This window comes from Protopterus annectens, chromosome 13.part0, assembly GCF_019279795.1.
Source record: "Protopterus annectens isolate FY-2018-M chromosome 13.part0, PAN1.0, whole genome shotgun sequence".
Taxonomy (NCBI): domain Eukaryota; kingdom Metazoa; phylum Chordata; order Ceratodontiformes; family Protopteridae; genus Protopterus; species Protopterus annectens.
Genome location: NC_056747.1, coordinates 967,950,355 through 967,976,591, shown reverse-complemented (window position 1 = coordinate 967,976,591; position 26,237 = coordinate 967,950,355). Strand labels below are relative to the sequence as shown.

Genomic DNA, 26,237 nt, shown 5'->3' with positions numbered 1-26,237 from the left:
AATGTGATTAGTACTAGATTATATTGGCTAGTATGGGTTTTGTGAGGTGTATTCCATTACACTTGCCAGGATATGCTTTGACTACTGCAAAAGTCTGATGCAGAAAGATAATGTTGATGTGGAGATAGTCTCTACAATAAGGAATAAGATAACAGAATAATAGATTAATAATTTATGACTTCAGATTTTACTATACCATTGTGCTTTGATTTAAGACATCTTTCTGAATACTGTAAATCATAACCTCTGCTGTAAAATTTAGATAATTATTTTGAATAAAAGTGAAAAGAAGTACATTTCCTAGTTCTTTCTACTGTCAGCAGACATTATTTTCAGCAAGTCACTCAGCCATATGAGGCAAATGAAGCCTGGAAGAAGAATGTTTTGTAGGCCAGCTGTGCCCTTTGGATTTCCTGCCAGAAAGTCCCCCAAAAATCCAGAATGCAAGGATGCAAGAGCTAATCTCTGTAATAAAGGAATGGGAAGGGTAAAGGCTAATTTTTCTGATAAGCTTCACTGGCAGCACTTTCCCCTAGACAACTGACAATCATTTGCATGGTTGACTTCTTTTCATTGCCTTTAAAAAAGTAATCTCCTTATCAGACCACCTAATAAGCACAAGAAGCTGCCGTGGCAGTGCATAACTCCAACAGCTATGCAGTTACTGAATGATCGAGGCTTGAAATAATATCACAACTGCTTTATAGCATTCTGGGAGTATAGCACACAACAAATGCAATTTAAAGCTTTAGATGTGTGTGTGTACTTAATATTAATGCAATGCGGATAGATAAATTAATGACAAACAGACTTGCTTCTACACCTGTGACATAAGCTAACACGTTTCACCTCTTTTAACAACCAAATGCAAAGTAACATCAAATCATTTTACAGAGTAGAAGAAAGGAAAATTCTGTACAGCACAAAATTATCCACACAGTAAGTAGCTGGTTCCATTATACACAATTTTCCTTAACAAAAGATGTTTTTTAATAAAATGATTTTGAAACAAAAACTAAAAAGGGCAGGACATTATGGGCACAAAAGTATGTTTATTTATAGATAATACCTATTTTTCATTTTTTTTTTGTGTGAGAAAAATAGGAAAAGATAACCATCACAGTAACAGCATCTCAAACAATGCGTTCATTCCCATTGTCTTTTAAACAGAAGACATATCTGAAGCAGTGAGTTAGGCCCGAGTCTGACTATACATTATCCATGGTGAGGGGTGTTTGGAAAATGAGACATGGACAATTAAGCCCGGATAGCTCAGTCATTAGAGTATCAGACTTTAATGAAAATATAGATAATTGTATGTTTGTGTGTGTGTGTGTGTGTGTGTGTGTGTGTGTGTGTGTGTGTGTATATATATATATATATATATATATATATATATATATATATATATATACATAGGTGGGTTGCAAACTGGCTCACAGATAGAACCCACAGTGTGAAAGTAGCTGATTCCAAGTCAGACTGCCAACCAGTCACAAGTGGAGTCCCACAAGGTTTGGTCCTGGGTCCTCTCCTGTTTGGTACCTACTTCTCCGAAGTCCAGGCCAACACAAAAGGACTCTGGCTGACAAAATTTGCAGATGATTGCAAGTTGGGAGCCATAATTAACTCCCCAAGTGATGCTAACATCTTACAGAAAGGCATCTATGAGACCAACGACTGGTGTCAGAACCGTGGCCTTAAACTCAATGCCAAAAAATGTCATCATCCCCTTTGGTTAAAACACGGTTCCCATGAATTACCACATCGATGGTAGTCCACTAAATACAGAAGGCATCATAAGAGAACTGGGAACACAGGCTGACAGCAACCTCTCTTTTGACCACCACATTGCCACTATGGTCAGAAAGTCCTTCTATGTGGCACATCGCATTACTAAGGGTTTTGCATCCAGGAAGAAAGAGGTCATTGTCTACCTCTACTCTTCCCTCATTAGGCCAATCATAGAGTACAATGCCCCTTTTGGCTTGTACCTCACTAGACACCTGCAACAACTGGAGAGGCCACAAAAGTACCTCCTTACAAAGGGGATCCTAGGCCTTAAACACTTGTCCTATATGGACAGACTCAAAAAACTCCAACTATTCTCTGTCAAATATCACCTATTTAGAGGTAATCTCCGCTTGACTTACAAAGCCATATTTGACCCAGCTCTGATAGAAATGCTACGTCTAAAGAAATCCCAATCCCTCCACACCACACACTCCAGAGACCTTAACCTCATTACCACAATAAACAGAACATGCTGGAGGGACAGGTTCATAACCCAGAGACTGCCCATGCTATGGAACAGACTTCCCATACATGTCAAACAGAGCACCTCACTGGCCCTCTTCAAGAGAAATTTTGATGAGTGGATGGGAAATAGAAAATTCACCCCAGGGATCACTCCAGTAGCTCTACTCGACAGAGGCACTGGGAACTAAGGTCAGGTGGCACTGTGCCAGGGTACTCCTATGGGCTAGGCTTGTAAAGGCTCCAGGGCCATTAGCTTAGTAAGCATCTATGATAAGGCAGAGGTTAAAATGAAGTTATAAAAAAGAACAAGGATAAGAAGAGATAGAGTAGTAACAAAAAGAGAAATAAGAGAAGAATTGTAAAAATGATCAGATCATGGTGTAATAAAATATAAAGCAGGAAAGGAGAAGGAAGTGACCATTGCTTTAATAGGTGTCACACTTAGAAGGCTCGTCTGTTACACAGTGTGTTGCATGATAGGGTAGCTGAAGTGCCTGGTCTAGGTGATGTCATCACCATGAATGTTACTGATGCACTAAATCAAGCCTCATTGAAAACTGTAAGGAAATAAAATGATACACCATATGTGGCTGGGCATACTGTGTTATTTGTCTTGAACATATCATTCAAAAATATAGTCTGTAGCTATTTGCATAAATATTCAGTAAAATACATAGGGGACAGGGCTCCCTGCTGGCAACATTTCTCTTTACTGTTTTTCAAAGAGTGCAATTTTTGACAACACACATGCTTCACACATTATAAGCTGCAGTGCCATCAAGCCACTGGAAGTACTAATTACCACTTTGCAGTTCATTTTACACAAAGCATTCGGAGAAAGGATTGCTGTAAAATGTCTGCATCATAGCTCTCAACCTCTTAGCCCAAAAAAATCTGGAAAAAGAAAAACATACTGGGGGGGCAAAACCCTCCAAACAGGGGCACATTTTAACTATTGCTATTATAAATTTAGAAAGTTGCTAGAATGAAAGTTCTTGTGTTAACATGCATTTTTCAGAAGGATATGAAGTCTGAAACTCAAACACCTGTCATTATTTAGTGAATCCATTCCTTACACATTTGCCACAAAAATCCAGAAAACCACAATTTTTTTGAGGAGCACACCAAACATATGAGGCAAAAATCTGGATATTATGTGAAAATCTGGCAGTTGAGAGGTATGGACTCTGCATATCCTGGTTCTGATGCAGGATAGACAATACATTAGCTTTAACTAAATCCAGACAGGAGTGAATCTTATAGCCACTGGAAAGCATTATTATTTGTATCTTTAAGCTTCTTTTTAATTGTTTATTGGATTTTTATACAATTATTGTTTGTAAAATGCTTTAAAAATATGTTTGCATACAGAACGAACCTCAATGTGTGATTTGAGTGGTCTGATTACTCCAACACTTCACATTAACCATCCTTGTTGCATTTTGAGGTTGCTTTGCCTGTTCAGGAAATACAATATTCCATTACTGCTGTGCTCTTCTGCAGCAATTCAACCTAATGTTACAAGCCCCAGTAGAGCAGACATGAAGTATCCAACAATGCTACCTGTAAGTGGCAATATCTCAACTTGTTTACTATGGGAATCATCCACATTGAGGACTTTGTCTTTATGCTGTACTTGGAGAGGTAACATTGAAAGTCTTTGAAGGCCTTTTTGTACTGAAACACATAATTATCACCAGAATGTGGCAATGGCAAGTATTACATTCTAGCCTCAGACAAAGAATGAACACCTACTTGTAGGCTAAAGATGGCTATAAAGAGATGATGATTTATAAGGAATGTGAACTTCCATCCATAACAATACCACTGAAATGTCCATCTCTGTATATTATTCCCAAAGCTACTTGTTCAAGCTGAGCATAGCTATGTTCAACCATGCTAAGTCTTCTTGATGCAAAAGCTATGGGACCTTTCTTTTTCACTGGGCAGTACATGAGAAATGGCAGTGCCAACAGTGTATGGTGAGTGCAATGTTACATGGGGTACTATAGTTGGCTAATCCTTTGTGTGGTATCAGCTGCTAGTCCGCCTTCTGAAATGCTTGTTTGCACTGTTGACCATCACCACCCATGGCCTTACATAACAGAGCTTTTCAAGGATACAGGGTATTTGCTAAATTGGGTATAAATCTGCTGTGATAATCAGACCAATGAATAATCACAGTTTTGTAATACTGAATAAAGCTGGCATTTCAGTAACTGCTTTTATATTGTGCGATAACCTTTGCAGCTCTGCCACATCAATGGAATGACACATGTATTTCTAATACATTCCTGAAACAGTCACATTTGTCTTTAAGAACACATTGTCCAAATTCTTCTAAAGAAGCAATGACTGCATGCAGGTGTTTAAGGTGGTTAGTGTCATCCCAATGTCAGAAATACATCATCCAAATACAAATGTACATCTATAAGGCACCAGGTACATCGTCCAAATACCAACATACATCAGTAAGGCACTTCACAGGTACATCATCCACAAATTGTAATTTATTGGCCGTTTGGACAGTTTTTCCATCTCTTTCAACTTTCTGGTTTAAAAGTCTGCGTTTGCGCTTGTTTCCCACCTTTTCTGTAGCTAGTCTAGTCCAGATACAGATTTGCTGTATCCAGGACTGTTTGTAAGCTTCTGAGCCCCCAAGCCTTTCTGTGTTGGAGGGAAGCATTCTAGCTTATCAGTGGGAGTAGTACTAGGTAGCCTATCTACCACAAGATCCAGTTACAGATTCTTAGCTTTAGCACTTGAATTTGCTTATTCGTGCTCAGCACTTGTTCAGAACTTGTTGTTAGCACTTAATAAGCTACAAATTACTACAGCACTCAACCTTCCTCTTTACCTAGAGGAAAACAGTTTTTGTGCTTACTTTTCTCACTTGCTTAGAGAAAAACAGCTCTTATACTCACTTTCCTCACTTGTCTAGAGGAAAGTAGTTTTTTATTCAGGCATGTCCAAGGGTCCCAGTATTCTCTCCTGTCTATCTGATGAATCTGGGCATCTTGAGGCAGTGTAGCAATTGCCTCAGGTACACAGACAACCCTCTCCTCCTACCATCCAACACCACAACCTGTGAGAGATGCACTTATCTAGCCAAACTGGAGGTAAAGCTCTCTCCAACCAAGACTGAACTAGACAGTCAAGAGGAGAGGGTAAACACCTGCACTACACCACACTCATCACATAGTCCCACTAAACCTACACCACCAAAATCCACACATAGAAACACAAAAACATTCGCAGAGGCTCTCAATAATAATCTGCTCAACCAACAGAGACCTCCAAAGCAGAAATGCAAGCAACCTCCACCCCCCAACACAACCCAAATGACACATAGCCCACAGACCCAAAGTGCCAATAAACCACAGCCCATAAGGCAAACCAATGTACCCAACACACTAATCACAGATGGCTCTATAGTAAGGCACACTGATGTTGCACTCACCAGGCTAAACAAGGAGAAGGTTATTGTCAGCTGCCTGTCGGATGCTAGGATTCGCCACATAACCCACGCATTCAGGTCACTCCACAACAAGTACAAATAGATTCTGTCATTGTCCATGTTGGTGTGAACGACCTGAGACGTACCTCCCTGGACTACATGAAAAGACACATGGAAGAGCTCTCCAATCTTGTAGCCCAGGCAGGTATGACCCTAGCCCTGAATAGCATCCTGCCATCACCCAGAATGATACTGCAGTACAAGGACAAAATGATTGACTTCAACAATTGGCTAAGCTTCTGGTGTCATTCTAAGGGGATCCAGTATCTGTCTGCTTGGGACGACATGGTCGACAGACCATGATGCTTTGCCAGAGATGGCCTGCACATGTCGCCCCTGGGATTCCGGATACTGGCTAAGGCTCTTGCCACCCCATAGTGCCTTTTTTAGGCAAGGTTCAAATGACAAATTCAGCACCATAACAGGAACAGGCAAGCAAAAACTGAGGGTAATGCTACTCAATGCTAGAAGTCTAAATCTCAAAATGCACTCACACGAGGCACTCCTTGAAATGGAGAACATCGATATTTGTGCAGTGACTGAGACCTGGTTCAAGGCTCTAGAGAGCACCCCTGCATTAGCAGGCTATAACCCATACCACACTTTTCGGCCATCTAACCTGGACCAGAACACCAAAGGTGGAGGTGTGTCCATATTCATTAAGGATATCCACACCTCCAGGATAGTTGCACAGCATAATGCATCCAAGGTTATCCAAGTGCAACTAACTCTGGGCAAAACTGCAATCCAAATTGTAGCTTGCTACAGATCCCCCACCATGCTCCAGGATTCCCACTCCTCTTTTCTTGATATACTGGAAAATATTAGGCTTCAACCAATCACTCTAATAATGGGTGATTTCAACTATCCCACCATTAACTGGGAAAACTACTCATGTACCAACTCCTTTGCTCAACGCTTTCTGGAATTCATAAATTCCAATGCCCTTGATCAAATTATCCACACCCCCACCAGGGGCAACAATATCCTAGACCTACTCATTACCAACATGAGTGACCGGTGTTCCACATCTGAAGTAAATTCCTTGTTGGCCAGATCCAACCATAAGCTAATCACCCTAGATATCCGTATTCCACCCTCACCCACCATTAAGGAAACCACAGTAAAAAGTTTCTCCAAAGCCAACTTCATGCTTCTTAAGACAGAAGTGGTGAACTTCATGACACCCATGCAGATGGACAATACAGTTACGACTGCTGAATCCTACACAAATGCACTCTATAAGCACTTACACAAGTGCATGGATCACGCTATCCTAAACAGAATCAAGACGCTATCCTCCAAAAAAGGAAGCCAATCTGGTGGTCCCCTGCCATAAACAAACTCTACAACAGAAGGAAGAAACTATTGCAAAAGAGAGTAAAATCCCATGAGTGGATGAGCTCCCTGGTCAGCCTCAGTAAGAAGCTGAGATCCCTTATAAGATCCTCCAAAGCTAGCTACGAAAACAAAATCACCACTAATTCTAAAGGCAACCACAAAGCATTCTATAGCTATGTCAAGAATCTCAATGGCAACACCCAGAGCTGCTCAATGGCATGGAAATTACAAAACCAACTGATATTGCCAACATTCTGGCAGATAGGTTCAGTGCTAACTTTGCCCCCCTCTCACCCCCTAAAGGGCCCATATCTATACAGGAAGAATGCAGAGTCCCTGTAATCACATCTATGCAGGTAAAAGCTGCACTCTCTAAAACCAAAAATACAGCATCCATGGGACCAGACAACATCCCAGGCTGCATTTTACTTGAACTTCAGAATGAACTGGCTCCCAACCTAAGCACCATGTTCAATCATAGTCTCACGTCAGGCTTTGTGCCCACTGAATGGCGCACAGCAACAGTTATCCCACTCCACAAAGGGGGAGCCACCACTGATCATGGAAACTATCGCCCTAGTAGCCTGACAAGCCTGGTCTGCAAGGTCATGCAACGTATTATCATTGAACTCATAAACAAAGACATTGGTGACCTCCAAACTCTGGACCCCACCAAGTTCGGATTTGTGAAAGGCAGATCATGCCTTCTGAACCTGATCGACTTCTTTGAGGCAGTCACCAAAGCCATAGACGAGGGTAAGGTGGTTCACTCAGCCTATCTTGACCTCACCAGGGCTTTTGACACCATCCCCCATTCTGGAATTAAAGCTAAACTCACTAAACTAGGTATAAATCCCTATGTCACAAGATGGGTTGCCAACTGGCTCACTGACAGAACCCACACTGTAAAAATTGTAGACTCCAAATCTGACTTTAAACCAGTGACAAGCGGAGTACCACAGGGTTCAGTCCTGGGACCTCTCCTGTTTGGTATCTACTTTTCTGAAGTACAGGCTAACACAGAAGGCCTCTGGCTAATGAAGTTCGCAGATGACTGCAAACTAGGCGCCATAGTCGAGTCCCCAAATGATGTGGATATCCTACAGAAGGGCTTCACTGAGACAGATGCCTGGTATCAGAGGCATGGCCTCAAGTTCAATGCCAAAAAGTGCATTGTCATCCCCTTTGGTAAAAACTCTGTACCCATGAACTACCACATAAATGGCAGTCTACTTAATGCTGAATGTGTGATAAGAGACCTTGGGATCCAGGTGGACAGTAGTCTCTCCTTTGATAATCACATCGTCACAGTAGTCAGGAAATCCTTCAATGTGGCACACCTCATCACAAAAGGGTTCTCATCCAGGAAAAAAGAGGTCATTGTTCCCCTCTACTCGGCACTCATTAGACCCATTATAGAGTACAACGCCCCTTTTGGAATGTACCTCACAAGACACCTGCAGCAGCTGGAAAGGCCACAGAAGTACCTCACAAAGAGGATTACTGGCCTCAAACATATGCCCTACACTGACTGGCTGAAAACTCCAGCTTTACTCTGTTATCATATCGCCTACTCCGAGTAGATCTCTGCCTAACATATAAAGCTATGTTAAACCCAGAGCTGTTGGACATGCTACACCTAAAAAAATCCCAATCCCTCTAAGCTACATGCTGTAGGGACCTAAACCTTGTCACCATAATAAACAGGACATGCTGGAGGGATAGATTCCTGTCCGAAAGACCTCCTATACTCTGGAACAAGCTACCAATCTATGTCTGTCAAGTAAAGTTCCTCATTAGCACTCTTCAAGAAAAATCTTGATGAGTGGGTGGGAAATAGGAAATACACCCCGGGAATCACTTCTGTGGCTCTGCTCGACAGGGGCACAGGAAATTAAGTTTCTTGGGTGGAATAAGCCAGGGAACCTTGTTGGCTAGGCTCAGTTAGGCCCTTGTGCCGGTAGCCTAGTACCTACCTATGAACCTATGAAATACCAATGTACATTGGTAAGGCACTTCACAGGTACATCATCCAAATACCAATGTACATTGGTAAGGCACCTTACAGGTACATCATCCAAATACCAATGTACATTGGTAAGGCACCTCACGGGTACATCATCCAAATACCAATGTACATTGGTAAGGCACCTCACAGATACATCATCCAAATACCAATGTACACTGGTAAGGCACCTCACAGGTTCATCATCCAAATACCAGTGTGCATTGCTAAGGCACCTCACAGGTACATCATCCAAATACCAACATACCCAAGCACAGGTGAACCATTTTAATTTCTTACTAGTTCAACTTGGTTTTCCTTAACCAGCTTCTGTTTAAAATAGGGAGGGGGAATAAGGAAGTTTTAGCAGTCTGTTTACGAAGCTCCATTTCCACTACTACAACTCCATATGCAGAAACTGCCTCTCTTTAGTACGATGTTTTTAACACAAAACCAGCAAGCTTCATAAGGGTTTCAATACTAAGTTGTATTTCTCTGCTGAAGTCAAATAAACAACTGCTCCAGTGCCAAGTTCTTTTTCCACTGGAATCAATGCAGTTTCTGGCATTACTCTCATGTATGACGTTTCCTTTTTTTTTGTGAAAGCGCACACACGATAGTTCTGTATTACTGCTGTCAGCAGACATTTCAAAGACTTCCACACAATTTATATGCTTTTTTTTTTGCTTCGTTTTAGGATATAGTCTCTTCTTTCCTAGAATTTGTTTGCTTTTCTATTTCTTCCCGCCAGAATTCTCTCTTTTCTTACTTTTTCCTTTAAAGACTCTGATTCTACTCAACAATAGTTGCAGTTCTTGACTTCTGCCAGCTAACAGTATTACTGTGACTTGCTTTCCTACAATGTCTGCATTTCATACAAGAAGAAGCAGAAAGTTAACCTTAATGAGGTGCTGAAATTGTCAGGATACCTGCCTTCTCAGTTACAAAGTTACTATTCAGAAGGTCATGTGTTTTACAGCACAACACACTCATTAATACCATTAACTTTTATCTTGAGCTATATAAATTGATTTTATAAAGTGTCAGTGTAGGTTATCCAATGTTCCATTGTCTCATCACAAACACTGTTATGTCCATTGCTAGCTGCCATGATGAACGATTAGAATGAGAAGATAATAAAAACGTTTTCTAGATTGTGAGGATAAATTTTCAAGTCACTGCACTTGCTACTAGACTTTCAAACTTAGTATAAAATAATTTACTGCCATGCTCATCTTACATTTATCCACGTCACTTGCAGTTATTTGTACATACATTCAGTATTGCATATGACTGCCTCGGACCATAGCTCCAAACATTTCTCTTTAATACTTCTTTTAACTTTGCAATTTTTGATAATTCACACTATACAAATTAAAAGTCTGCAGTGCAGTGTAGCTACTATATCTGTTAATTACTGATCTACATCTAAGCATTTCACAAAAGCACATGGCACTAACAAAAACAAATGATGCGTCAGATGAAACAGTCATGCCTATAAAGCAATGATCAGTGGAGATGGGAAGCTTTGCTGGTAGGTAGGGAGCTCAGTTATCCTCTCAGAGGTGTAGCCAATGCCACATCAGATAAGTGCAAGCAAATACAGAATGAGGAACGATGAGTCCCCCATGGAGCTGCAGCAGCAAGTGGAGATACAGGATAGTAAAATCACCTGGTAAGATAAGAGGTTGTAAACTTGGGATCATTTCAGCCACGTGTGTGGGTGGGGGTGAAAAATGTGTACTGGAAAAAGAAAAACAAGAACACCTTTAAGTTGAATCTGTGGAAAGGAGAAGATGGAGATGTAACTAGTGGGTTACATAGGGAAGGCAAGCAGGAGATAGAACAAATAAGCTAAGGAGCAGCAGAGACAATGAGGGAGATATGGGCTATAGAAGGGCAGTAACGTACTATGACAGAAGCTTACGTAAAAAAATAAAGTCAATCCATGAGACTCTCATTTCTTTCTGATGCAGGACTCAAAATATTAATGATAAAAATAGAACATAGTCTTTTACTGGCTATTTGAAAACAACAGTCAACCATTCTAATGGAGCTAGCCCATAGGCACCTCCTCCTTTACTGGTTTGGTTCCTTGCAGCTCTCCTCTTCAGATGGGTATTAAGGAGTATGTACTTGCAGCTTCTGCTAGTCTAGAATGGTTGTCTTATTATTTCAAATATTTCAGATGAACAAATGTGGCCTGCAATTTATTTCTAGACAACGTGCCTACATATCGTATATTTGGTGAAACATGCATGTGTACTGCAGGGTTTAGCAGAAGGAATAGGCAAGCTGACTTTCTATCTTACCATGTTTGTGCAGGTAGCATCTTTTATTTGCTTCCCTTCTTCTCCTTCTGTTAGCCCATTGTCCAGCTCAAGCATTTCTACAGGACTGTGTGTAGTCTTACAATCCACAACCCAGTGAGCTATTCCAAAGCACTTATCAATTACTCTTTCCATAACAACTTTTTAAAGTACAGGTTACAAGCTCCTTTAACCTGACAGACATGATCCATTCTCCCTCTTCATGGAAGACATCTGACATTAATTTTATATCAGACAAAACCCTTACAGCCCCAAGTAGGACTTGTGTCTTCTTTACCCGATTGCTAGATATAGTCAACTCTGAGGTTGTTGCACCCAGCAGAAATGGGAAAAAAACCTTTTTAAGGTTTGCCTTTAGCTTTATTTTTCAGCTGGGTATGCAGTCATTCACTTATTCTTTGCCATCAAAATATTAATTATCCAGAGTAAAGAAAACAGCAGTGAAATTATTAGTGTAGATTCAAGAACTCTACCAATAGCAATATGTATCAGAAGAAACAGGCAGGAGGAGAAGGCAACTACACACACACACATACCAGTCTCACATAACACAACCCCACACCACTGAATCAACATAACAACACATAACTACATACTCGAGGCGCTTGAAAAAAATTTACCTAAAAGAGAGAGCAGACCAAAGCAGCAGACACCCAAAAGCAAAAACAAACAACACACACAACACAAACATAAAACAACAAAATCAAGACACACTGACGTCCCCGGGCACCCAGACTGAGGAAGAGGAGAAGGTCAGTAGCCTGCTGGGGGCTAGAGAATCCGCATAACAACACAAGCACAGGTCTCTCAGCAGCAGGTACAGCACTCAGACTCCTGTCATTGCTGGTCAACGACCTAAAACGCACTACCTCCTTGGACTCTCCTGAAGAGATTGAGAAGAGCTCTTGAGGAGCTCTCCCAGGGCAGTAGCCCAGGCAGGTTGAGCAGTATCCCACCTACCTCCTAATGCCTACACACAGTGATAAGATGATCAGATCAGCTTTAATAATTGGCTTAAATTCTTGTTGTATTCCAAAGGGATCAATGTCTGTCTGCCTGGGATGACATGCTGGACATGCTGCTCGCAAGGGACGGCTTGCACCTGTCACCACCCACTTTCCGGAGGATGGCAAAGGCTTTGCCACACCCCCCCAGTCCTTTTTTTAGGCAAGGCTCAAATCATGCGTTCAGCCCCAAAATCGGATAACACCAGAAGAAAGGGGGGTGTCCATATTCATAAAGGACACCCCACACCTCTGGTGGGCAACGCGCCGATCGCGGAGAATACTAGGTGACTTCAACTACCTAAATATAGACTGGGAACACTACTCTCAAGCCCCAAACACTAGCCCAAAGGCTGGTCAGTCAAATAATAAAACCAAAAAACAACTACTAGTCACCATCCCAACAAGAGGAGAAACATACATGATCTCATCATCATGAACATGGGATCACAATGTTGTTCAACACCGAAGTATACTCCCTCACTGAGATCAGATCAGATCATAAACTATCTCCTCATCCCCCACCTGAAATAAAAACCTCCCCAAAAAAACCAACAAAAAAAAAAACTTCACTTCAAAACTAGTGTGGTCTCCTAAAAGGTTCCTGCTACCTGGTAATTCTGGTCAATAAACATACTCAAACCAAAACAAATTCCTAAAAATGCCTTCTACCAGCATGCATGGGACTGCATGGATCAAACAAACTCAAAAAAAAACTCAGACTCTTTGTACCAAAGGTCAGCTTCCCCCCAGTTTGCAGCCAGCCAACAACAAAAGGAGTCTCTACTACAAGAAGGAGGCACAAGACTTGAAATTTGAAGAGTAAGACACCTTGACAGTAAAAAAACTAAACTAAGAGCAAAAATCATCAGATCCAAATTAAATTAAGAAAAGGAAAAAAATTGCAAAAAAAAATCATAAGTCCTTCTTTAGAAATGTTAGAAACCTTTAGAAACTCCCAGATAAACTCAGAATTAGTTCAAAATGATGTGAAGATTACTGAACCTACACCACATCACACACATTGCTGACATATTCAGTGAAAGAGGCTGCCCCAAAACAGTCTATAGACATACAGGATAGAGAGTCCCCCCCCCCATCTCCACCAGGAAGAACCATGAGAACTGCTCTCTCCAGGGCAAGCAAAACTGCTCTGGTGTCTCGAAAAACTCAGCAAGCATCCATGGACTCCAAAGCAAAACCCCTGAGGAAACCACACAATAATAATTAGCTGTTTAATCTAGCAGTACTCCCTCATCATCACTCAAGGAACACGCAGATGCAACTGTGGTCCCACTTCACAACCGCACCAGGTCCTCGACCATTAAATTGCTGCCATTTAAGACAACCCTGGAAATTACCGTCCCATTAACTCATAAATAAAGATTGCTATAACATGTAGAGAAGACATAGAGACTTAAAGACTTTGGATCCAACCATTTGTTTTTGAAACCAAGCTCATTTTTTTTTTTTAAACTTGGCTGGCTTTTGAGGAAGAGGGGCAGTCCATTGAGATTTTTGGCAGGGCATACACCTGTTTTGGCCTTGACAAGGCCTTCGGCAGTCCATACAAATCATGTTGAATGTGGAAAACAAAACTCATCAGCCACAACAATATCGTCCCAAAGCTAAGACTGGTAACCCGACAGAACCAGGTGTACATCGAAAACTCAGTTCCTGAGCCAAGGACAGATACAACACAAGAAGTCTTGAGTCCAGTCCTGTCCTCCACTCCCTGGGTCATTCTGTGCCCACTACAAGGTAGTCATACACAAAGTTGACCAAGGACACTCTGTTCAGTAGTCTGTTTCAAGTACAAAAAAATCACACATCTTTTGGCTCTCACAGGGTCAACTAGAGAAACGGGATAACTGCCTCTAGAGCGGCCTATGTCTAAAGCCTAATAAGAAAACCTTCAATGTTAGAAAGAAAAAACATACAATAGTCCCTCCTAGAGGTGGCAATCCAAAACCCCCAGAAATGCATCAAGGACACCCCACGAAGTTGGGATCACCCTCTCGCTTTGACATTGAAGTTACCCTTTGACTTAGGAACAAGGGAAGTCATTGAAGTACCTGGACAAAAGTCTACAGGATCTAGATCATCGCCCCATCTCGCAAAGACGCATCACCATCTCTTGCATGATTAGACCCAGGCCTACATTTGAAATGTATGCTTCCATCAGATGCCCAGCACCAGCCCCAAAAGTAGGTACCTAAGGCAAAGGGTGCAAAAAAAGGAAAGGAATGCCCCAAAAATATGTATCTATGCTGAAGAAAAACACTTGCATATGGCTTTATTAAGAAGATGACACTTAAAGTAAGAAGAAAGTATGTGTAAGCTTCCGATATGGTTTGTTATGATTTTTCATGTCTGAGAACCAAAGATAGAAAAGGACTTCCACACAGAAAGGATGAATGATCAATGTAAAGTGATAATGGGTGTAAAGACAAGGACGAAATGGATTTGGTTATAGGACAAGCAGAAATGGTATTGGAGACAGTGTCTAACACATGGAAGTCTGCACCTTAAGATCACAACAGAAGAATATATTGCTCTGCTAAATGAACCATTTCATTCTTGCCAGAGGACAAAAATGTGGACAACTTCATGGGGCAGTGGGATGGAGTCCTGACTGTGACCCAAGTGATCCAGTTTGAATTAACTGGCTGAACACTGCTGATTCAGCTTGAAGTGGATGAGTAGGAAGGGATTTATAGCTAAGGCTGCAGTCACAATGGAGAGCAAGGCCTCTTATTGCCATACAATCTTTAGAATACACCAGCAGATTGTGTACAGACAAGTTCAGCATTTACGTCACTGCATGCCAGGTGTAGGACAGAACAGTCGCTATGGTACAAACTTGGGATTTTAAAATGCTTTCCCTACTAGTGGGCTGTGGTGTGGGTGAAAACGAGTCCAGTCTCAAGCAGGGTAATCTGGCTATGGAGAATTAGGAAGTACTGTGGGGAAACAGTGAATGCCAATGACAGAGTGGAAAGATAGTAGTTAGCAGATGTGAAATCTTATAGCAGTTGGATAGCACAGATTTTACTTTATTTCAAACATCACCAGCCTATATATTAAAATACAAGAAGGCACCTAAGTAGAATTATAGATATTTAAGTTCATTAACTTTTTCAACTGAAACAGACAGAGCCATAAATCTGACAGATAGAAAGGGCCGTATGAGGTCTTTAGCACAGGACTACCTTGAAGCAGTGTGTGAATTTTATGATCAAGAACTGAGGCAACAATAATGGGCATACCTCTCAACTGTACAGATTTTCACAAAATGTCCAGATTTTTGCCTCATATTTTTGGTATGTTCCTCATAAAAATTGTTTTTTTTTTTGAGAAATCGCTGGGTTGAGCTAAGGATTAATGTCAATAAGTAATGGCATGCATTTGAGTTTCGGAGTTCATATCCTTCAGAAAATGCATGCTAACACAAAATCCTTTTATTCTAACAACTATGTAAGTTTATAAGAGGAATATTTGAAAAGTGTTCCTATTTTTGGGCCTTTGTCCTCCCATTATGACAGGTGTTGTCCAGATTTCTTGCACTAAGAGGTTGAGAGGTATGATAATGGATATCTGAGTGTTCCTTATAATAGCCAAATCCACTAAAGAAAACAGTATGGCTTGTAAAACTTGGATGCAGTGTGGCTTGAGCCACTAAATAAACTGTACGGTCAATCTCTTCTTCTCTGTCTAGCTTTCTGCAGAGACTGCAATGCTATCACACAGTTTGAAGAGAGTGACTGTAGCACCACTTTACAAAAGTTTGTTAGTGACTTGGAAGGAAATAAAAAGATTCTGAAGGCCGGTCAGGCTTGATTCCTAAATGGTAGAGTTGATTTACCTGAGCAACAGCATGGCTTAATGCATCAAAGAAGATGCCTGTCATACCTGGAATTTACCAAGACCCTTGACACAGTGCTCATAGTTCACAGGATATCACATTGAAGCTCATGTAGAAAAATTATAGTTATGGAAAAGGGCCTCATAGAACAAGGTTGTTAGGAATGTAGATAACAGACTGTAAGTAGAGTGCAGCAGTTGAAGAAATTATCAATAGAAAACATAAAATCAATGGAATATTGTATTGGATTTGGTTATCAAACCATTTATTTCTAAAATATTATACAGACTGTTTGCCATACTTGTCTTATATGCCATTAACAAGGACAGGGCTGAGTGACCTGTTGTGTTAATCATACATGAACTGCTAGCTAGCCTGAAGTTTCACTGCTAAAGGAACTATTTAATTCTTGCCAGAGGATAAAAATGTGTATGACTTCACAGAGCAGTAGGATGGAGTCCTGACTATGATCCAAGTGATCTAGTTTGAATTAACTGGTTATTAAAGCTGATTGTTTAAAAGGCTACCCACATACACTACTTTTATTTCCTGCAACGTAATAGCTGTACTGAATTTGTGGAATTCAGTACTGTGAATAAGCACATTAAATCTGAGAAAATTCCTTTAGCTGAACAAGAAATGAAAAATAAATAAATGATTTTCTTGCCAGCTGAAAAGATTTGCTGACATTTAATTTTTGTTTTGACTATCAGCTCAGGTAGTTGTGATCCAGCCTGGTGTTAGTCAGAAATGCCACAATTAATTAGCCAACTGCCAATCTGTCTGTCTTTCGGCTTTTCCAGGTTAGGGGTCGCCACAGCAGAACTCCGGTCCGCTAATGATTGGCAGTGGATTTTTATGTGCTGGCTTGCCGGGCCTAACGCACAACCTTCAACGAAGGAACGCCCATTCACGCATGTCGACACACAGAAGACACTCTAACTGAGAATCGAATATACAACATCTGTGTGGCGACAACGCTACCGCAGCACCACCACCGCAGTAATATGTATTATAGTGGGGTAAGACACGTTTGTTCACAAATAATACAAAAGATGAGCTAATGAGTCAGGAATTAATTGACTATTCTCCAGAGAGAGAGGAGTAGAATGGAATAAAAGTGACAGCTGGAAGGGTAAAAGTTGAAAACTGAATTAAAGAAGTATTATTCCAGGGAGACAGAGACAGTACTATTCCAAAATCAGAGACAGAGAGATAGAGAAGTAGACAAAGTGAGAGAGAGAGAGAGACTGGACCTAGAAATTAGCTACCATAAGAAAGAATAAAAATGAAGACAAAAATATCAACAAGAAAGAACAGCACAAGTGCTGAATTAAAAGAAAGCATTTTTGCTGGAAAGGGGGTATTCCTCACTGCTCCCTTCATATGAGGGGTTTACCTTCCCCATACTTACTTTCTTAGCCTAACTCTATAGTCACAAAACTATGAAGAAAAGGCAAATGTTTTACAACATAAAACAGGTTCTCAAATCCATCCACAGCATTTTGCTACAATCATCCAGCAAACCAAACAGGGTTTGCAGTTTCTTGTACTGTGTTCTATGTACAGAATGGAAATATTGAAACAAACCCTCAACAAAACAGGCATTAAAACTTTACTCAATGAGAAGGCTGCTGTTCAATCAGCAATATAGTGGCAGTCTGATTTTGTGGATCTGTCTTCAGTACTCTGTTATTATTTAATTTTTATTTTAATGAAGAGAGTGTATGGTTTCCTGTAGTGAAGGTAATTCCAAACAGGTAATGTAAGGCATCTACATGGAACATTAGATGGAGAATAAACCCTAAGAAAATGGGGATTATTTGGCTAAGTTGATTACGGAAGGGATGGATGCTATCTTTATGCAGGATAAGAAGTTAAGGACTTTTTGTTTAGTCAAATCTGACTCTTTGTGACCTTAAGTACTTTAGCATGCCAGGCCCATGCTTCAAGAACTGATTTAATTCTTGCAAATTCATATTTATTACTGCAGCAATACCTTAGCCTCTGCTGAGTCTGGCCTCTTTTTCTTTTGCCTTTAAACTTTCCCAGCATCCCTGTTTTCTCTAGTGAATCCCGTCTTTGAATTATGTGGTCAAAGTACCTGAGGTTTAGTTTTACTATAAGACTCTCATAGCCATACATTATTAGTGGGAAAACAATAAGTTTGATTATACAGACCTCTGTTAACATCGTGATACCTTTGTTCTTTAAAATGTTATCCAGATTTGCCAGTGCTTTCTTTCAAAAAGCAAGCTCCTTTTAATTTCATGGCTGCAATCACCATTTGCAGAGATCTTTGAGTCCAGGAAAATAAAATCCATCACTGATTCCACTTCTTCCTCCTATATTTATGATGAATTCATAAGACTAGATGACATCATTTTAGTTTTTTTGACAATGAACAATAAGACGGTGTTTGCCTATTTTCACTTTCATCAGTAGGTTCTTCTACTGCCCCACAAATTCAGCCATCAGTGTGGTATTTTGTAACCATCTGAGGTTGCTACTATTTTTACTGATAACTTTGATTCTAGCACCTGATTCATCTAGCCCAGAATTTTGCATGATAAGTTTAGCAAATAGATTAATAAATAGGGTAACACTATGCTAGTTTACTGTACTTTTTTGCTTTTTATTGCTTCCTTAGGAAAGAATGAAGGTGACCTGATTTCTCCATTTTCCTAAGAACTTGCCATGCTTTGCTGTTGTCTACACAGTCAAATGCTTTAGAGCAGTTGATAAAGCAGGAGTAAATATTTTTCTTGAACTTCCTTGTTTATTCCAAAGATGCTGACAATTTATCTCTGGTGCCTCTGTCCCTTCTACAACCAGCTTGTACATCTGGCTGTTCTTACTTCATTTACTGCAGTTGTCTGTTTTGCACAGTCTTGACTTAAAGAAGTATTACTCCAGGGACAGAGGGGGAGAGAAAGAGACAGATGGTGAGACACCTGACCACAGAAATTAGCTACCATGCTACATGTGAAACAAATGCAGTTTGCAATAATTTGGGCACTCTTTACCAATGTACTTTTTGGGATTGGAATATAAATGAAAAATTTTTTTTTTAAATCTAATGGCTTTCAAACTATGAATTTAACCAGCTGTAAGTCATCCAAAACCAACTGCCCCATTTACTAACAGGTATATCATATTACCATCCTATTACACAGGTACATAGTTGGCTTCACTGGCTGCCTGTTTATACGTCATATATACATTTCTAGTCATCACTTTAATTAGCTCTATGTGACATACCCTCCACGAAAGAGCTGCTTGTATCATCATGTCCCACTTCTCTGCCTCAAACTTTCTGATGGTTCTGAGGTAGGACCTGAATATTTTAGGACTTGTTCCTTTGCTTATCATGAACCATATTGTTGGAGCATGTTACCTTGCTGGTTTTGTGCACTTCATTGCTAAGTGGCTTTAAGTAGTTCCTTAAGATCCACCTGTTCACCCTGACATTTTACTTTCCTCTTGCCTCACCAACTTTGTATGTGTTATCTGTGCTTCCTTGTTATGTCTTTATGTTTTGTTTATTTGGTCATTTGGTCATTTTTAAAAATAAATTTTTTACTTTTCCAGGAATTTTTTGAAGAGACATCTGAGAACCACTCCTGCAATGATTAAGGATGAGTCACTCCTACTACTGGAGCAGGGGACTGACAATGTTGACATACCAAATGTGCATAACAACTCAGTTTCCAGTGGTGACCTGTCCCATGACTCTACATCAGTGATTATAATACAGTCTAATGAATCTGATGTGGCAGTTAGTTAAAGACTAGTGCCTGAATTAAGAAAAACACAGACTTGGAACACCTCTGCATCTTACCTATTAACTAGAGAGGTAATGGCAGGAACGTTGAACCCTATAAGAATAGCAATGACTTTGTACTAATATTGAATAAGCTACCTCATCACTAGATGTTAATCTACGGATAATGAAATACCAGTGTGCCCTTTTAAATTATTAAATGTGAGTAAACTAAAAATGATGGTAATGTGGTGTACGTATATGTGCATGTAGGCTCTTTCTATACTCAGTCTATATTTGGTAATGAAGTGGTGTTGTGTTAAGCTCTTTATCTTGGTATGGATTTCTTTTTAAGTAAATGACATACAAGCTTTTCTTTTCCACAGTTTGATATTAAATACTTATTTCTTGTAAATCACACGAGGAAGACCCACTTCAATATGATTTGGTGAGATTGTAGCAAATGAAAAAAAAAAAAACCCACACTTGTTACTATGTAAACTTATGGCTGTGTCTAATTTCAAATTACATAGGTGGGAGAAATTATATAATGGGCTAAAGAAATAGCCTTCTTGCTGTTTAGAAGGTAATACACTGCTGTGGTAAACTTTTTCTGTTTGTTAACAAGGTAAGATAAATAACTCTTTGTAGATCTTTTTCTGCCATGGCCCAGGCCACATAGATAAGGATACTATAATACACATGGACGTTTTAAAGTTGGCAGCCATCATATTTTGGAAAAGGCCAGAGGAAACTGGAGACATGTCTGGGAAAACCAAGAAAGACAGGGTTATAACATGCACATGGCACAAAAACATTGATTGATGGTTAGGACTTAAACTTCAGAACCAATGAAACAAAAACCTTAGCAACAAACCATCTTTCTGCAAAGTCTGCAATAACCACATAGCTGAAACAGTAACACACAGTTTTGACATTTGAATCTTTTGAATGATTTCAGTATGACTATTGAGACTATGGGTTATACAGAGTTATTGGTTTATGATGAGTTTAAGCCTCTTTTATGAGTCTTGTGGTACCACAATCTGACCTGAAGCATGAGTAAATCTGTAAAAGCAGTCACAGTATTGTGTATAAATGTTTAAGTAACTGTTCTGTAGGTGCTGACTGCAGTTATCTGCCTTCATATTAAGTTAAGCTTTTGTTTAAGTCTTACGATCTAGAACAGATCATGCCTTGAAGTTTCCCAGACAGCAGCATTTTCAAAGTAGATAGCAAAAGCAGTTGTCTTACAACAAGAATAAAAAGCAGTTTTTCCTTGCTTAAACACTATGCCCTTTGAACTAGTCTGATACAAAGTATTAGATATATAGGAAAACACATAGTTAAAAATACAATCTCAAATGACTAACCATTCTGTTCTACAGAGAAGATGTAAAATTTACTACATAGACAAAACCGGCACTGCAAAAGAAAACATCAATAAACACAGGACTACAGGGATGAGCACAGCCAAAACTAATGGTACATAGTGCACTCTGGGATCTGTTGTGAGGAAGCAGAGAATCACAACTCATCTAAACACACAATGCATTTTTATACAGCACTTAACCCGCACAGCATTATATGGTTTGGAACAGTAAAAACATTCCTTTTCAAATATATTTTAAAGACTTTAACAAATACTGCAAGCACATACTTCAGGATCATAAATCTATAACACAAGATGTCATTACAATAAGGAATATGATTACACTTTATAGTCAGAAATGTAATTACAATTTATCAACATGAATATTTTCATAACAAGTAAACGGGAGTAAGAGAAAAAAGCTCAGTGTACAACTAATGAATGCCATGATGAATATTTACTATTGATAGTGTTCAACAGACTGTTAACTGCCAATTGGACATGTGAAATTAAAGCATTCAACTATCAGTTCAATTTTTTTTTTCTAATCAGATGCATGCAACTTACCTTTCAGGTAATACACTATTCTTTCATTCTTCTGGCACGCCACTATACCTTCTTTCTGGTCTGCAAAGTTAAAAAGAAATGGGTTTTGTGTAAGAAAAGTAAACAATGAGCAGGAATTTCAAGTATAAACAAGTTGGGAACACGCTTCATTGCATTGCATTACAAAGTCAGGAAAGACATGACAAAGCCTATTTAGATACACTACATCTGCAGCCACTCACAACTGCCTCATTATCTGTCTACCCATGTCATTTGTACAAACATTACTTGAGCCCATTGGCAGCTTCTTGTTCAATAACAGACTTCTTTTAATCTATTTAAAGAACTCACAAAGTAATACTTCCTTATAACACTTTTACACATTGTCACATGATGCTGCTGTTTATGCCTTTTTCACTGCAGTCATCTTTTGCTTGAACTTTAAGTCAATATAATTAACATTCTTATATACCAAAATTATATTGCTGCTGTTCTTCTTTTTCTCTTTTCCACTAACATATTTCCTTGGTGAGGACTCCCAAGATTTCTGTGGCATACCAGAATTACAACAGCACCAAGCCTGTATCAATTCCAAAATGTGGGACGAGACTGAGAGAGGAATCACATGCAAAAAATGTGTAAAGTGTGATGTTTGGAGCCAGAACCACTGCATGCTAAACAGTAGTTTACATTAAACCTTGGATACAACTCAAAATGTGACTGAATTTCTTTCCTTAATCATGAGTTTTGTTCAGGTCATTACTGGATCAAAAGATTTGGAAAAAAAACTCTAAAATGTACTGCAGAGTGTCTAGAACCCTATGACTTCCCAGCTTACTTCAATTATTTCTTCTAGAGTTATTATAGTGCAGTCTTAGTCACACCCATTGTGATGTCATATGTTTGACCACACCCTCTGTGTCCTACTTTGGACATTTGAAAAGGTTGCAACCCTATGTTAGGATAATTGTTTTAGGTCTAAAGATTGTAATTTCAGTGTTTAGAACAGCAACAGTTTAAAAGCAAATGGAGAAAGTACAGTTGTGTACACTTACCATAAATGATGATGATCGAGTGTATTCATTGTTGTAGTCATTACATTTGGGTTATCCTGCTGGCAGGTTGCCCAGCAGTCGGCCTGAATTCCAAAGTCTTTGGTCCTGCGTCGGTTGCTGTCACCTCTTCCCTGACGTCAGGTCATCAGGGGTATAAAAGATTCAGCCAACGCCATTTTATTCAGTTTTTCTTGCCCCAGATGTCAGGTGCCCCCAAAAGGGTAGGCTAAAATTATGCAAATAAAACATACATGCACCAAAATAAGCTTTACCTTCATCTATAAGCAAATACACCACCCAGGTTGTATAGATTAGAGAAGTAAAGATAAGTTTCAGCAAAAATAAGGGGGGTGGCGGGAAGCTAACCTGGACTGCAACAATGAATACACCCGAACATCTGCATTTATGGTAAGTGTACACAACTGTACTATGTTCTTCGTGTTTCACTGTTGCAGTCATTACATTTGGGTTGAGTCCCAAAGCTATGGTTGGGTGGCTGGAGCTAAACAGCATTAGGAGCAGCTATGAGGCCCTGCAGAACTGCAGTGGCAAAGCCTGCCCTGGATTTAGAGTAAAGAGGCAGATTGTAATGTTTTGTAAAGGTATGCACTAAACTCCAAGTAGTAGCCTCTAAAATGTCTTTGGTTGGTACTCCCCTGAGAAAGGCTGTAGAAGTGGCTGCAGCTCTGGTTGAATGTGGCCTAATGCCCTTAGGCACTAGTTTGCCATGCTGTGAGTAGCAGAATCGAATGCAGTGACCTATCCATTTTGAAATAGTTTGCTTGGAGATAGCTTTTCCTTGTGATGCTGTGGCATATGCCACTAGTAATTGTTCTGTCTTTCTGAAAACATTAGTTTTGTCCAAGTAGAATCTAAGTTGTCTGTGTACGTCCAAAGAATGCAGAATTTTCTCCCCCTTGTTCTGTGGATTTGGATAAAAAGTTGGCAAATGAATTGTTTGGTTAAGGGCTACACTGGATACCACCTTAGGCATAAATGTTGGGTTTGTTCTCAGAGAGACACTGTCTGGATAAAAAATGATAAAGGGTTCCACAGCCATGAGAGCCTGTAGCTCTGAAACTCGTCTTGCAGAAGTTATTGCTAGGAGCAGAACTGTTTTCCAAGATAAGAACTTTATATCCACAGTAGCAGCTGGCTCAAAAGGAGGTAAGGTGAGTTTTTCCAAGACATAATTGAGGTCCCATGCAGGTATTGGCGATCTCCTTGGAGGCCTTAAGTTTTTGGCTCCTCTGAGGTACTGCCTTAATAAAGAATGAGAAAAGAGTGGTGGCTCTGTATTGCAATGAGCTGAAATGGCAGAGGCATGAATTTTAATTGATGAAAAAGATAGGCCTTTGTCCAGCATCTCAGTTAAATATTGCAAAATCTGAGGAATATTTGGAACAGCTGTATCTGCTCCTTGAGCTTGGTTCCAAGCGTAAAATCTTTTCCATTTTCCAGCAAAGGATTTTCTAGTACTAGGCCTTCTGGCTTCTAAAATGACATCCATCACAGCTTTACTGAGAGGTGTGGTTTGTATGGCTACATTATCTGCTATGCTGCCAGGTTTAGGGTCCTGAGTTGGCTGTGCAGAATCTGATTGTTCTGCTGGGACAGTAGATGAGGTATTTGAGGTAAGGTCCAGGCTGGGCACTGGGACAAGTTCCTTAAGATCGGATACCAGTACTGGCGTAGCCAGTCTGGGGCAATCAGAATCATTTTTGGTTTCTTCTGCCTGACCTTTAGGAGTACTTTGGGGAGGAGAGGCAGTGGAGGAAAGGCATACACTGATAGGTTTGTCCAGTTGAAAGATAAGGCGTCCACTTTCCAAGCTTGTCTGTGATAAGTCCTTGTGCAGAATCTTTTTTTAGTTGATTGTTTTGAGGGGAGGCAAATAGATCTATGTCTGGGCGTCCCCATTTCTTTGTTATCATGCTGAAGACTTGTGGATCCAGGTGCCACTCGTGGGGATCCATGGGGTTTCTGCTTAGTTCATCTGCCAGAGTATTGTCCTTTCCTGGCAGGAACTGTGCCTGCAGATGAACTTGGTAAGTCAATGCTGTGTCCCATAAAGCCATGGCTTGTCTGCCACAGGGGATAAGAATGAGTGCCCCCCTGCTTGTTTATGTACCACATGACCATGGTGCTGTCTGTCTTTATCAGTAGTTGTCCCGGATGAAGTAGGTCCTTGAAGGCTGTCAGGGCATTTTGAACAGCTAGCATCTCTTTTTGATTGATATGTAGATGCTTTTGGTTTGAGGACCAGGTGCCCTGAATGCCTCTTCCTGCCATGTGTGACCCCCAGGCATAATCTGAAGCATCTGTCGTTAGGTTCTGCCTGGCTGGGGGTAGTGAGAATGGCTGTCCCTTGTTTTGGTGACAAGCCTTTGTCCACCATCGAAATTCTTGTTGCAGGCAGAGAATTAGAGTAATCATTGTTTCCAGACTGTGGCAATGTTGGGTCCAGACACTTTTTAGGTACCATTGAATTTTCCTCATATGCAGTCTTGCATATGGAATTAGTAAGATGCAGAATGCCATGAAGCCCAAAGCCTGCAGAATTTTTCTTGCAGATAACTGGGCCTTTGTTGCCATTTCCTTGAAATAGGTAGTCAGTTATCTTTGTTTGTCTGGAGTGAGATAAGCCATCTGGGCAGTTGTATTTAAGCTTGCACCCAGGAATATTATCTCTTGAGAGAGTACTAGTTTTGATTTCTTTTTGTTGACTGTGTACCCTAGGCATGTTAAAAGTCTCATCACAAACGTCAGATGCTGTAGTAGAATGTCCTTGTTCTCTGCTTGTATGAGGCAGTCGTCCAAGTAAGGATGTATTTGTATTCCTCTTTGTCTGCAGTAGGCAATTACTGGTGCCAGACACTTTGTGAAGACCCTGGGCGCAGTAGATAAGCCAAAGGGCAGTGCAGAGAATTGGTAATGCTTTGAGCCAGCCTTGAATCTGAAGTATCTTCTGCATGATTGTCTGATTGGGACATGCAGGTATGCCTCTTTTAGGTCTAAAGTCACGAGCCAAGCTTTGCTGCCCAGCATGGGCAGAAGCTGTTGTAAGGTCAACATCTTGAATTTTGGTATATCCAGGAAAGTGTTTAGAATAGATAGGTCCAGTACTGGTCTCCATGCTTTGTCCTTTCTGGGTACCAAGAACAGTCTTGAGAAAAATCC

The 26,237-nt window shown here is 40.2% G+C and overlaps 1 protein-coding gene across 1 annotated transcript in view; it reads right to left on the bottom strand.

Annotated features, from left to right (window-relative positions):
- Positions 1–26,237, bottom strand: part of ZNF385C (zinc finger protein 385C) — a 1,443,898-nt gene that overhangs the window by 750,299 nt on the left and 667,362 nt on the right. The window contains exon 3 of the mRNA XM_044054735.1: positions 22,024–22,083. Within this exon, the coding sequence (XP_043910670.1) occupies positions 22,024–22,083 (60 nt within the window). The remainder of the gene's footprint in view (positions 1–22,023; positions 22,084–26,237) is intronic.